The sequence below is a fragment of the Coregonus lavaretus genome (assembly GCF_964263955.1).
Source record: "Coregonus lavaretus genome assembly, chromosome: 14".
NCBI lineage: Eukaryota > Metazoa > Chordata > Actinopteri > Salmoniformes > Salmonidae > Coregonus > Coregonus lavaretus.
Genome location: NC_140001.1, coordinates 12,179,222 through 12,193,000, shown reverse-complemented (window position 1 = coordinate 12,193,000; position 13,779 = coordinate 12,179,222). Strand labels below are relative to the sequence as shown.

General features: G+C 44.1%; 1 protein-coding gene across 3 annotated transcripts in view; it reads right to left on the bottom strand.

Annotated features, from left to right (window-relative positions):
- The window catches only part of LOC311141266 (ras GTPase-activating protein 1-like), a 46,796-nt gene that overhangs the window by 15,777 nt on the left and 17,240 nt on the right, over positions 1–13,779 (bottom strand). For all 3 annotated transcript variants that reach the window (XM_084176528.1, XM_084176530.1, XM_084176529.1), the window contains 6 exons: positions 8,463–8,615; positions 6,671–6,806; positions 4,792–4,862; positions 3,131–3,248; positions 2,797–2,828; positions 1,970–2,022 (listed from right to left, as the gene is read on the bottom strand). In XM_084176528.1, the coding sequence (XP_084032654.1) occupies positions 1,970–2,022; positions 2,797–2,828; positions 3,131–3,248; positions 4,792–4,862; positions 6,671–6,806; positions 8,463–8,615 (563 nt within the window). The remainder of the gene's footprint in view (positions 1–1,969; positions 2,023–2,796; positions 2,829–3,130; positions 3,249–4,791; positions 4,863–6,670; positions 6,807–8,462; positions 8,616–13,779) is intronic.

The following is a 13,779-nucleotide window of genomic DNA, read 5'->3' as shown; positions in this document are numbered from 1 at the left end:
CAAAACTATCAGAGCATGACAATGTTCTATTTCACACCGAGGCTTGGTGGGAGTGTTGGAAAGATGTTTTGAATTGAGAGAGGAACTGTTGTCATTCGTAATGGATGTAAAAAACGGACTTTGTTGACTTTCTGTGTAATGAAAATAACATTTGTCTCCTTGCCTGTGTAACAGACATACAGTGCCGTAGAAATGTATTCGCCCCCTTTCTCATTTTGCATATTTTTGATACTGAGTGTTATCAGATCTTCAACCAAAACCTACTATTAGATAAAGGGAACCTGAGAACAAATAACACAACAATTACACTTATTTCATTTATTTTATAAGTAAAGTTATGCAACACCCAATCCCCCTGTGAGAAAAAGTAAATGCCCCCTTACACTCAATAACTGGTTGTGCCACCTTTAGCGGCAATGACTCCAACCAAACACTTCCTGTAGTTGATGATCAGTCTCTCACGTCGCTGTGGAGGAATTTTGAACCACTCTTCCATGCAGAACTGCTGTAACTCAGCGACATTTGTGGGTTTTCCAGCATGAACTGCTCGTTTCAAGTCCTGCCACAACATCTCAATTGGGATTAGGTCTGGACTTTCACTTGGCCATTCCAAAATGTCAAATGTGTTGCTTGTTAGCCATTTTCATGTAGATTTGATTGTGTGTTTTGGATCATTGTCTTGCTGCATGACCCAGCTGTGCTTCAGCTTTAGCTCACAGATGGATGGCCTGACATTCTCCTGTAGAACTCGCTGATACAGAGCAGAATTCATGGTTCCTTCTATTAAGGCAAGTTATCCAGGTCCTGAGGCAGCAAAGCATCCCCAAACCATCACGCTACCACCATCACCATGTTTGACCGTTGCTATGAGGTTCTTACTGTGGAATGCAGTGTTTGGTTTTCGCCAGGCACAATGGGACCCATGTCTCAGGACCTGGATGACTTGCCTTAATAGAAGGAACCATGAATTCTGCTCTGTATCAGAGTTCTACAGGAGAATGTCAGGCCATCTGTCTGTGAGCGCAGATGGGTCATGCAGCAAGACAATGTATGAAAAATTTATGTACTCACTAACTGTAAGTCGCTCTGGATAAGAGCGTCTGCTAAATGCCTAAAATTTAAATGTACATGAAAATGGCTAAAAAGCAACACATTTGAAGTTTTGGAATGGCCTAGTCAAAGTCCAGACCTAATCCCAATTGAGATGTTGTGGCAGGACTTGAAACGAGCAGTTCATGGTTAAAAACCCACAAATGTCGCTGAGTTAAAGCAGTTCTGCATGCAAGAGTGGGCCAAAACTACAGGAAGCGTTTGGTTGGAGTCATTGCCGCTAAAGGTGGCACAACCAGTTATTGAGTGTAAGGGGGCATTTACTTTTTCTCACAGGGGGATTGGGTGTTGCATAACTTTACTTATAAAATAAATGAAATAAGTGTGTAATTGTTGTGTTATTTGTTCTCAGGTTCCCTTTATCTAATATTAGGTTTTGGTTGAAGATCTGATAACATTCAGTATAAAAAATATGCATAAATAGAGAAAATTAGAAAGGGGGCAATTACTTTTTCATAGCACTGTATTTGGGATACTGAACGCAAACATGCAGGGGAAATAAAAAGCAATTCTACAGATGAGTGACTGAATCAGCGAAATCCGTTTGATTGTGATCTTGGCTCAGTTAACATGCCGGTAAGTGAAATCAAAACAGCTGATCGAGCTGTGTCGTGACCGAATGCTGCAGACAACGCATTCATGGGTCACTATGGAGGAGTTACTGACTCAAAAGGGAATACTGTGCCGTCTCCATCCGAGCATTAAAACTCATGGTACGCTGATTCAGTGCTTTCGTCTGCATTAAAAACAAATATCGATCCAGGTTGGAAGGTTATAGTGAGGGTAATGTAATATGTAGAGTATAGTGGTACCTGTCATCAGAAGGTTATAGTGAGGATAATGTAGAGTATAGTGGTACCTGTCATCAGAAGGTTATAGGCCTCCTGTTTGCTGATCTTGCCGTGATACCAGCTACAGACAGGATGAGGATGGACCATTGGATATAAAGAGAGAGGGAAAGAAAACCGACAGATCAATATGTGCTGGGTTTAAAGGGGCAGTGAGGGGTTTTAGAATGGTCAGGTCAGTCTGTAATGATGAATCACAACTTGATAGATCCTGTTAGACTTGGCAATTGTGAACTCCCATCAGGTGAACAGCAAGTCACTGCTCAGACATGGGCCAATGTTAGTTATTCTATGGACATCTCATCCCAAATCCTAAATTACTGGGTAACATCACAAAGCAACCTTAGTCTGTGAATTAATTAACAGAAAAAAACTTTTTTTTTTTTTTAATGGATGTTTGATTTGTGAAATCTATTTTTCACATTTTACAGTCCGTCTTTGGGAGGCTGGCAAACAAAAAAACACACCTAGATATACAGCCTGATTGATTGTGTTTGTGTCGGAGTCCCTAACTAGGTCATTGTTAGAGATTCGCTGAGCCGCATGGATGCAAACATGGATTATGTTAACGTCACTAAGGATGTATACCGTATACACCACACTACCCTTCCCATTCCTGCACAACAGGAAAACATCCTTTGGATAGAAGATATGGTAACCATTGGTTGCGTGCATAGAGGCAGCCAGAAGGCAGGGATATAATGAACCCAATGGTAGGCTGTCTAAAAATATGAGCTAAACAGCCATTTTCACAAATGAAGCTCTCCTATTGGTTGATGTTCTGCGGGGGGTTTGGATAGTATGGCCACCTAGGAGAAAAAACGGAATCCGAACTTACACTTTGCCCTCATGTGGGTCCTCCTCCCGTCCCTGAAAACAAGAACAATGTTCAGTTCAACAAATCAGTGGAGAAGTAATGACAAATGTAAAAAGACAAAGTCTAAAAATACTTATAAATGGCTACCATTGCCACTTGGGTAAAAAATTTAATAAAAAGTTGAGAGAAGACGTTTTCAAATGGCAAACCACAGTTGTGTCCCAAATGGTACCCTATTCCCTATAGTAGTTCACTACATAGTGTACCGTTTGGGGCACAACCCAAGTGAATGATGTCAGGTTAGGGCTGATCCTAAACCTGTGCAGAGCAGGCAGAGTGCTGTCCTTCGACTCACCACCTCCTTCACTAGGTCCTCTACGATGAGGCCCTGCTCCTCCGTCCTCACATTGGTCACCCACATCCAGCCGTCATCCAGTTCATTGTGAACGATAAACATGTCCCCTTTCAGGAAGCTGACAGAGAGGACGAACAACAGCTCAATGTTTTGCTACACATGTACTTACACTTGCATCTCCTGTTACACAAAAAAAACTGTGCACAAAAAACAACACTGTTCTTTTCAATAATGATTGTCTATGTAGTTAAGAGATCTAACGGCTGTGAGGTTCCTTGAGGCTTGACAGCTAATCGGCGACTGAACTACACTACATGGCCAAAAGTATGTGGACAGCCCTTCAAATTAGTGTATTTGGCGATTTCAGCCACACCCGTTGCTGACAGGTGTATAAAATTGAGCACACAGCCACGCAATCTCCATTGACAAACACTGGCTGTAGAATGACCCTTACTGAAGAACTCAGTGACCTTTAACGTGGCACCGTCATAAGATCCCACCTTTCCAACAAGTCAGCTCATCAAATTTCTGCCCTGCTAGAGCTGCCCCGGTAAACTGTAAGTACTGTTATTGTGAAGTGGAAACATCTAGGAGCAACAACGGCTCAGCCGCGAAATGGTAGGCCACACAAGCGCACAGAGCTGGACCGCCGAGTGCTGAAGCCTCTGCCTCTGGAAGTAACGTCAGCACAATAACTGTTTGTCGGGAGCTTCATGAAATGGGTTTCCATGGCCGAGCAGCTGCACACAAGGCTAAGATCACTATGCGTAATGCCAAGCGTCGGCTGGAGTGGTGTACAGCTCGCCGCAATTGGACTCTGGAGCAGTGGAAACGTGTTCTCTGGAGTGATGACTCACGCTCCACCATCTCGCAGTCCGACAGAGGAATCTGGGTTTGGCGGATGCCAGGACAACGCTACTTGCCTGACTGCATAGTGCCAACTATAGAGTTTGGTGGAGGAATAATGGTCTGAAACTGTTTTTCATGGTTCGGGCTAGGCCCCTCAGTTCCAGTGAAGGGAAATCTTAACGCTACAGCATACAATGGCATTCTAGATGATTCTGTGCTTCCAACTTTGTGGCAACAGTTTGGGGAAAGCCCTTTCCTGTTTCAGCATGACAATGTGCACAAAGCGAGGTCCATACAGAAATGGTTTGTCAAGATCGGTGAGGAAGAACTTGACTGGCCTGCACAGAGCCCTGACCTCAACCCCATTGAACGCCTTAGGGATGAATTGGAACACAGACTGCGAGCCAGGCCTAATCACCCAACATCAGCGCCCAACCTCACTAATGCTCTTGTGGCTGAATGGAAGCAAGTCCCCGCAGCAATGTTTGGGTGTAGTACCACCAATGATCCACAAGGTGTATCCTGTAAACTACACAACACCATTGTAAAGAAAGATTGCATGGTTCTATCCAGCCAGCTAAGTCTGAACTAGCAGTGTCTCTGTGTTAAGGCTTGGATTCAGACAGATGTTTCTCAAATCTGACGAAGAATAGCCACACTCAACTGTTAGTGTGCTGGGTCTTACTAAATCACAGGGAGAGGTCTGTTTTTGTATTATTCAGATTATGTGCTCTCCAGTGCTCTCCTTCAACAGGGCAAACATGCACTCAGATTCCACAAATGTGTCTTTGTACGTTTCTTGTAGGGCTTACCTGATCTCATCGGTCTCTGGCACTTTGGTGTATGGAAGAATGGCTCTCACTCTCCTCCTGTCCTCTACAGGCTACACACACGGGCACAGACAGACACAAGCACACTATTAAACACTGAACTGCAATATTAACCAATGCTTCCACTAAAATCTTCATATCTTCAACCCCCCCTCAGCGTTCCAAATTAAAGTATTTGACTAGACACCCTCCAGGACATCCCCTCATTAGTATTTTGCCTGGCTTCTCTCCTGAAAGTGGTTATGAAATATGGCCTGGGGCGTACGGGAAGTTGGACAGATATCTCCCCAGACACAGTGCCTTCAGAAAGTATTCATACTTTCCTTCCAACATTTTGTTGTGTTATAGCCCGAATTCAAAATTGATTAAATATTATTTTTATTCTCACTGTGACGATGTGGATTTTTGCCCACTTGCCACAAACATGCACATTGTCTAATCTGGCCATTAGGCTGTATTTTAAAATAGCACGTTCTATTTCTCTTATGCATTTAGCCTTTTCTCTCTAGCTGCATTATACTGCACTACTATATTATTATTTAGCTCCTTTGTTAGCAGTAAGCTACTGTTTGTAGTTCATGCCCAGTTCGGTAGGAAAATGTTTGTATGGAAAGGTATTTCGTATTAAATCGGTTTCACATATAAATATAGCCTACCAGAGTGAAATTTATTTTTTATTTTTTTTCAGTATTACTTTAGTGCCTTGTTGCAAACAGGATGCATGTTTTGGAATATTTTTTGGACAGGCTTCCTTCTTTTCACTCCGTCAATTAGGTTAGTATTGTGGAGTAAATACTAATACTCCCGAGTGGCGCAGTGCTAGCTGTGCCACTGGTTCGAATCCAGGCTCTGTTGTAGCCGGCCGCAACCGGGAGACCAATGGGGCGGCGCACAATTGGCCCAGCGTCGTCTAGGGTAGGGGAGGGAATGGCCGGCAGGGAGGTAGCTCAGTTGTTAGAGCATGGCGTTTGCAACGCCAGGGTTGTGGGTTCAATTCCCACGGGGGGCCAGTATAAAAAAATAAATAAAAAATGTATGCACTGTAAGTGGCTCTGGATAAGAGCGTCTGCTAAATGACGTAAATGTAATGTAAATGAGTAACTACAATGTTGTTGGTCCATCCTCAGTTTTCTCCTATCACAGCCATTAAACTCTACCCATTTTAAAGTCAACATTGGCCTCATGGTGAAATCTCTGAGCGGTTTCCTTCCTCTCCGGCAACTGAGTTAGGAAGGACACCTGTATCTTTGTAGTGACTGGGTGTATTGATACACCATCCAAAGTGTAATTAATAACTTCACCATGCTCAAAAGGGATATTCAATGTCTGCTTTTTAAATGTTTACCCATTTACCAATAGGTGCCCTTCTTTGCGAGGCATTGGAAAACCTCTCTGGTCTTTGTGGTTGAATCTGTTTGAAATTCACTGCTTGACTGAGGGACCTTACAGATAATTGTATGTGTGGGGTACAGAGATGAGGTAGTCATTCAAAAATCATGTTAAACACTACTGCCCACAGAGTGAGTCAATGCAACTTATGTAAGTTGTTAAGCAGATTTTTACTCCTGAACTTATTTAGGCTTGCCATAACAAAGAGGTTGAATACTTATTGCCTCAAGACACTTCAGCTTTTCATTTGTTATTAATAGGTAAACATTTCTAAAAACATAATTCTACTTTGACATTATGGTGTATTATGTGTAGGCCAGTGACCAACAATCTCAATGTAATCCATTTTAAATCCAGCCTGTAACACAACTAAATGTGAAAAAGGTCAAGGGGTGTGAATACACTGTACATCGAATATGTGGGGGGAAAAAAGTCTAACCTCCGTTTCTACTAGAGTGTAATGGAATCTTACCTCTGGGGGCGCCACGGGCGATAGCAGCTTTTCACCTTTCAGCAGGCAAGACACGTAGCTGTAATAACCAATCAGGTCCGACAGGGACGAGAACCGACGCCCGCCAATGTAATAGTCTCCACACATGGCGATTATCCTGTAAACATGCACAGATACACAGAGCACACTGTCAAAATGATTTGTTAAGCAAAACATGCAGCGTGCAGAAAATATGAAGTATGAAAATACAAATAGGCCTAAACTAAATTGAACAATTCAAAATCAGCAGACATAACTAGGCTACACTTTCCACATAACTACTCAAACCATCAAAAAGTACAAGAGCAGAACAGCACAGTGCTAAAATTAGGCCCAGTTGCCCTGGGATCTATGAAACAAAAGGAGAAGACATGCATTACACTATCATGACTCAACTGATTATAGTCTGGTGTGAAATTACTCCAGTAATGATGACAATGACATGATTAAAGTCTTGGCGAGCCAGCTAACAGTGGGGAGCCCAGAATAATCCTTCAGTCTCAGCTCATCTGTTGAGCAAATCTCTGTCTTGACTGTATTGTACTGTAGATTAGACAGCATTCAAGGACATCTTCCCATGGTTAGACTATTGTTTAACCTTTCCTTCCTAATACCATTCCACAAGGGTTTCCAGCATCAATGCTATCATGTCTCTGTAAAGCAATGCTGTGAATGAGATGATGTCATCTTTTCCCTGTACGTTAATCAATCATCTATTGAAATGCTTAGTGTTGATCTGGTCTAGGAGGGGCTGATGTCATGAATGCAGGCCTTATCGACAGGTCTATCGAACTCATTGGAATGAATACAGTTGAATACACAATGCACAAAGGTATTAATAAATAATATATGCCATTTTATCAAAGCGACTTACATGCATACATACATTTTACGTATGGGTGGTCCCGGGAATTTAACCCACTACCCTGGCGTTGCAAGCGCCATGCTCTACCAACTGAGCTACAAAGGACCACAGTCTTGTGGACATAGAGCCTAGGTAGGGCAGGCAGAACTGCTATTTGTGGATGGATGTATGCATGCAGGTTCTGACTAACATCCACTCTCACAGCCTCAGAAAGCCACCCAAAGCACTTAAGAAACCAGGAAAACTTTTCACACACCAGGAGTGCGGTGAAAAGAAGGTCATTACTTCTCCACATTTCAGTAGATGGGAGTGGGTAGAGTGTCGTTAGGGGCTAATGTCTGATGGAGATCCAATACAAAAGGTGAGGGGGTGGAGGTAATGTCCTGTCTGCTGGTAATCGGAAACTGAGACATGGTTGCCGGGCCGTCCACCCACGCACCCCTCTGTCAAAGACAAGTCTCTTGCCTCCAACCACGCACATGCCCCAAAAAAGCCAGCAATAGGATCCTGAATGTTATGTCTTTAACATCTGCATTAGCTCACTTTCTGTTCTACTCTGTGATGCAGGCTGTTGGAGACATGGTGGCTAAGGCTATAGACTATGCAGTATTCATAGCTTCTGTATCTGTAACCGACGGGGGACGATTTAGGTCATGGGATAACGGCTCATTTCTTATTTGGGTTTCGAGCTGAAAAAGTAGCAGAACCATCGGTCTACAAAAAGGATTGTAGCCGACGTTATGCAGGTCATGAAGACCTACTTTTGTGTCTGTGCGATCGACCTGCAGTAGCCTGCATCATGACTATTGCATTGTGAATGAATTAACTCAGTGTGTGTGTGCTCAGTGTGTGTGTGCTCAGTGTGTGTGTGCTCAGTGTGTGTGTGCGCGAGTGCATGCTTTGACTGACCTGAAGTGGTTGACCACGCTGGTCATGCTGAGGAAGGACAGGACAAAGGAGCCGGGCCGGCGGTCACTCTCCCTGATGAGGTAGCTGCCAGGGGTCCTGGCCTGCCGCAACCGCTCCTCAGCAATGGTCCGGTCCAGCTTCCCATGGTACCACCTAAAACACACACAAACACAAGGAGGGAGGGAGGGAGGGACATAGTCAACCTTGGATGCCTAGGCCTGCATTTACACTATTTTGGCCTCTCTATTCAGCTTGCAATTTTATCATTTTTTTCTCTCTCTGGGAGACATTGTCAACACTAAGGCTGTGTTCTATGAAGCATAACACCTCAGAGAACTCGAGGGGGGAGGGACATACGCACAGTAACACACAAACAGTCTTTATGTAGGCTTGTTGCACGGCGTGACATTAGCCAGAATGTTATTCAAACACACTTCAAAGTGGAATTTCGAGAACAACACTATCTGTGCTGCAAAAATAATCAGCCTAATAGCCACGCAAGTTCAAATTGGGTTCACGTTGTAAACAATATGAATAATTAAAAATCACTGAATTTATGATCAAATGTGCTGCAGTGTCATTCAGAAATTGCCTTCTTACCACATACACCCAAACACCCACTCCCTTGTTCACCCCATCTATCATTAGCTTAGGCTAGGCTATTCCATTCAGTCACATTAACTCTTTCGGTAGCTGACTTTTCACTACATCTCAAACCATTCTCAGTTTGTTACAGTCATCCACTCCCACACGCATAGACTCAATGGAGTCACATATTCAATGAACATTTAACTTGTTGGTCCATTCATTAGTTATCATTCAGTGGTTAACACTCATTAATTTTGTCCACCATGTCTCCTAAAGGTCTGAATCAAGAGTTTGATATTAGACCATTTCTTCTTTACTAACACTCATTCATAATCATAAGAAGAAGAACAACAACACAGGGATTCTTTGTGACTGATTCATGGCAAACAAATAGGCCTAGCCTGCTGCTCAAAAGAACCCTGCATTAGGCTGGGTCTGTTATGTTCTAGTCTTGACTTGGGACTAGGCTTTGTTTTGGGGTTCTTGGTCCCTCAGAGATAGTCTACGGCCTTGCTGTTGGACTTGATAGAATGCCCTTGTCTAGTCTACACAAAACTAGATAACAGACTAAAATGCCAGCAAACTATGCTAGCCAAAACAAGTAGGGATCACCAATAATCAGGTTCCGTGTTTAAAAAAAGACACTGAGTTTGAGAAAGCGTGTCTAGGACTCTAGGGTCAATTCTCAAGTCAACAGCGAGTGTGAGCATAACATTACATTGACATCTTCTGAAATATTAAGCTAGAAAGAAACTGCACTCTAAGATTTTAGTCTCTAGTCTACCTATAGAGGAGCCACTAAAACAGGCGAGAGCAGTGGAACGGAGCGTAAACGATAAAAGCTTTTTAAGCTTCCGCCGCACCATTAAAAGCAGACTGCTTTTTGAATTAAACAGAAGCTTTTATAACACTGGTAAAAGTTTCAGCAGGTCACCGACTTAACGCTCCCGCCAGATGGGGGAAACATTTACACGCTGGCCCAGATTTTGGGCTAGCGCCTCAGAACACGGGACCTGGGGAGGTGAGATGAATGAGTTGCTACAGTAGTTATTTTCACACAGAACTTTAAGGGCTCCCATCTGGCTTAGAGGAGCAGGGGTATGCTCCTGTAAAAAAAGAATGAGAGTGATGAAGTCTGTGGTGTGGAGGTAGGCGTGCTGTGGAGGGGGAAAGGGGCCAGTGGAGCTCCTGGGAGGGGGTTAGGAGACTGGCAGGCTGAAGGTTTTGTGTGATGGAGAGATTATTGAGGAAGACAGACGTGAGAAGTGAGTGTGTGATTGAGAGACTGCTAAATAGTTAACCTAATAGCTGCCCAGACTATCTGCATTGACCCTTTTTGCACTAACTCCTTTGACTCATCACATTCGCTGCTGCTACTGTTTATTATCTATCCTGTTGCCTAGTCACTTTACCCCTACCTATATCTGCGTATCTACCTCAATTACCTCGTACTGGTACCCCGTCATGTATCTGGGCCATTTACACGCTGGCCCAGATTTTGGGCTAGCGCCTCAGAACACGGGACCTGGGGAGGTGAGATGAATGAGTTGCTACAGTAGTTATTTTCACACAGAACTTTAAGGGCTCCCATCTGGCTTAGAGGAGCAGGGGTATGCTCCTGTAAAAAAAGAATGAGAGTGATGAAGTCTGTGGTGTGGAGGTAGGCGTGCTGTGGAGGGGGAAAGGGGCCAGTGGAGCTCCTGGGAGGGGGTTAGGAGACTGGCAGGCTGAAGGTTTTGTGTGATGGAGAGATTATTGAGGAAGACAGACGTGAGAAGTGAGTGTGTGATTGAGAGACTGCTAAATAGTTAACCTAATAGCTGCCCAGACTATCTGCATTGACCCTTTTTGCACTAACTCCTTTGACTCATCACATTCGCTGCTGCTACTGTTTATTATCTATCCTGTTGCCTAGTCACTTTACCCCTACCTATATCTGCGTATCTACCTCAATTACCTCGTACTGGTACCCCGTCATGTATATAGGGGCATGGAGACATGACTATAGTACAGCAGAGAGGAGTGTCTCGCATACAAATGGTGCGGCGGAAGCTAAATGTTGGCCTGAACCAACAGTGTTGCTGTTGAATTGGACGTTCAGGTCTTCCTAGAGCTCAGGCTCATTAATAAGACGCTCCAAACAGCTGAGAGAACGAGGCAGCCGTCGGAGGGAGAGAGAACTCACTCTGCTGTCAGTCAGAGGTTTGCTGACTTAGCATCTTTCCAACACTTCTGCCCAAACTAAAAAGGTATATTTCGGTTTGTTTTGGAACTTACACTATATATTGAAAAGTCGGGTTTGTCAAGTGTCTAAGCAGGCCTAAGCCTACTGTAATTTCAAACTCTGAAAGAACTGCTGAAATTGATTCATGATCATTCTCATTTCAAATGCATCTTTCCTAGAGTATAGGGAACCATATTATTCACCCAACTTTTGCATAGAGCAATTATCCTGCCCGTCTCAATCATCTGAAACGACAACACAATAACAGCAGAGGAAGGAGTCTGAGTCATTTGGTGTTTGCCTACGCACACTGTCTGCTTTATAGCTTGGGTCAAAGAACATCAGCACAACCGGCCCCTCCTGCAAACACTAAAGCACAAACCTACACAGATACCGGGGCTGTGATTCCACTAAAGATGCAGCAGCTCCAGGTTAAGAGGATTCATTTTTGCTGTTTTTTTTTCTCTACATCTCCACTATTTTAGCTCACGGCTGTTTCTTTCATTATTTATTTATCCTGCAACTATTATCCCCTCAGCCTGTACAGGGAACATAACACACGGCTTGCCAACACACGCATTACCTGCATCATGAGATGTGTGCACAGAGCATCCTCTCATCATCATACTTTACAGGCCAGAAGACAGTGGGGGTTCCATCCTGAGGAAGCAGAGGGAGAGCTGTGCATTGATGGGCTTCCTTATGAAACCTTCCAGTGAGGCTAGGGTCAAAGGACTGCACTATAAAAGGTCCACAGTAAACTCAGTGCTGCTGTGCAGATTCACAGTGAGTAGAGTGGAAATGCTAAGGCAGGTCGGTTCCTACAGTGAAACTCCCCCAGGCTGTGTCTGTCTGCCTTCCTGAGCTGAGCTGTACTGGCCAGCCGTGGCTTGGACAGATGTCCAGGTTTGCTAAACTACACTGTAGCTGCACTGGAGAGAATTGAATTGTCTTAGATCAGAACTGTCTGTCTGTCTAGCGGTTAGTCATTATGGTGTCTGATGGTGGATGTCTAGAAAGAGATGGCTGATGATTAGCCTAGGGTCCAAGGTGTGAACGTTTTCTGTGGTCAATTTCTTGCATACATTCTAAAAGTTTAACTCTTGCAGATGTTTGATTGTTATTGAATAATTTGAGTGTTCCTTTTTAGTGTTAGACTTCGATGCTTGTCATATTTTTAATTGCACCACCCGTCATAAGTGTTCCACCCCCGCCACGTCTGAAAACGCTTTTGTGTGTGCAAGTTAATTAATTGCAGAGAGGTGAGTGTGTAGAAAAACTTTCCATTTCCAATACTTAAAATTCAAACGTCTATAAATATTCCACCGACCTGTGCAATAACCAGCCACAAGTTACTCAAGCTACTGCACACAGTAACTTTCAAAGCAACAAAAGCATGGAAACTAAGCAATATGTTTTATCACCATTAAGAAGTTGTTACAGGCTATGAACAATGCGGTCCTCACTATAGTACAAGCTTATTTTTTATAGGTGTACGTTAGCACGTTTTGGGGGATGGGCAGAGGCCGGGGTTAGCCAGGGTGTTGCAATAAATGGGGTATGAACATAACCCACGACAGCAGCGATAGGACGCGCTGGTTTTATCAGCCTGAGGAATGCCTCGTCGTGTTGGTGCATGAATCAAGAGCAGCACAGTGACTCTCTGCTCTGGCTGTTTCTACTGGAAACCACAGCAATACCCTTAAAAAAGCCTAAAATAAGGCTGCTCTGTCTCCTGCATCCTGTGCAGTGTGCACTAAAAGAACAACCTGAACTTGTCAACAATAAAACTGACTGGTCATGCAAACATGAATGTCCTTCACCCAATAGGCTAGGTAAAAAGCAAAACAAACTTCTGCGAAAACATGCAGATCTGTCCCCTGACATAGTAGGAGAGAGCACTGTCTGCAAAGCCTGCACCCTTTCACCCACACAGCCTGCACCCTTCCACCCACACAGCCTGCACCCTTCCACCCACACAGCCTGCACCCTTCCACCCACACAGCCTGCACCCTTCCACCCACACAGCCTGCACCCTTCCACCCACACAGCCTGCACCCTTCCACCCACACAGCCTGCACCCTTCCACCCACACAGCCTGCACCCTTCCACCCACACAGTGGAAGCAGGCACTCTCCTCTCAGAGTCTTGGTACCCCTCTCTCACAGGAAGCCCAGGTACAGTGAGTTACATCACCACATGACAGCAGGCAATAGAGGGTCCTTCACTTCAACAACATGATAGAAGAGGGCCTCCATTTCCAGCATGTGACACATGCCGCTGGCACGAAGTGAAAAAGCAAGACTAATTTAATGCAAAGTCGGAAATTCACACCACTCATGAGAAAAAGAGTCTGGTAGATGTAGTGTTGAGGACTAGATGGCTCCATGCTGACAGACTTTCACACAGAGCATAGTGTGGGCAGACAGAGGTGGTGGCTGCTGTAATGATGTGTCATGACAGTTTCGGAAGGAAGCATAACTATCATATTATTTAAAACCTCTG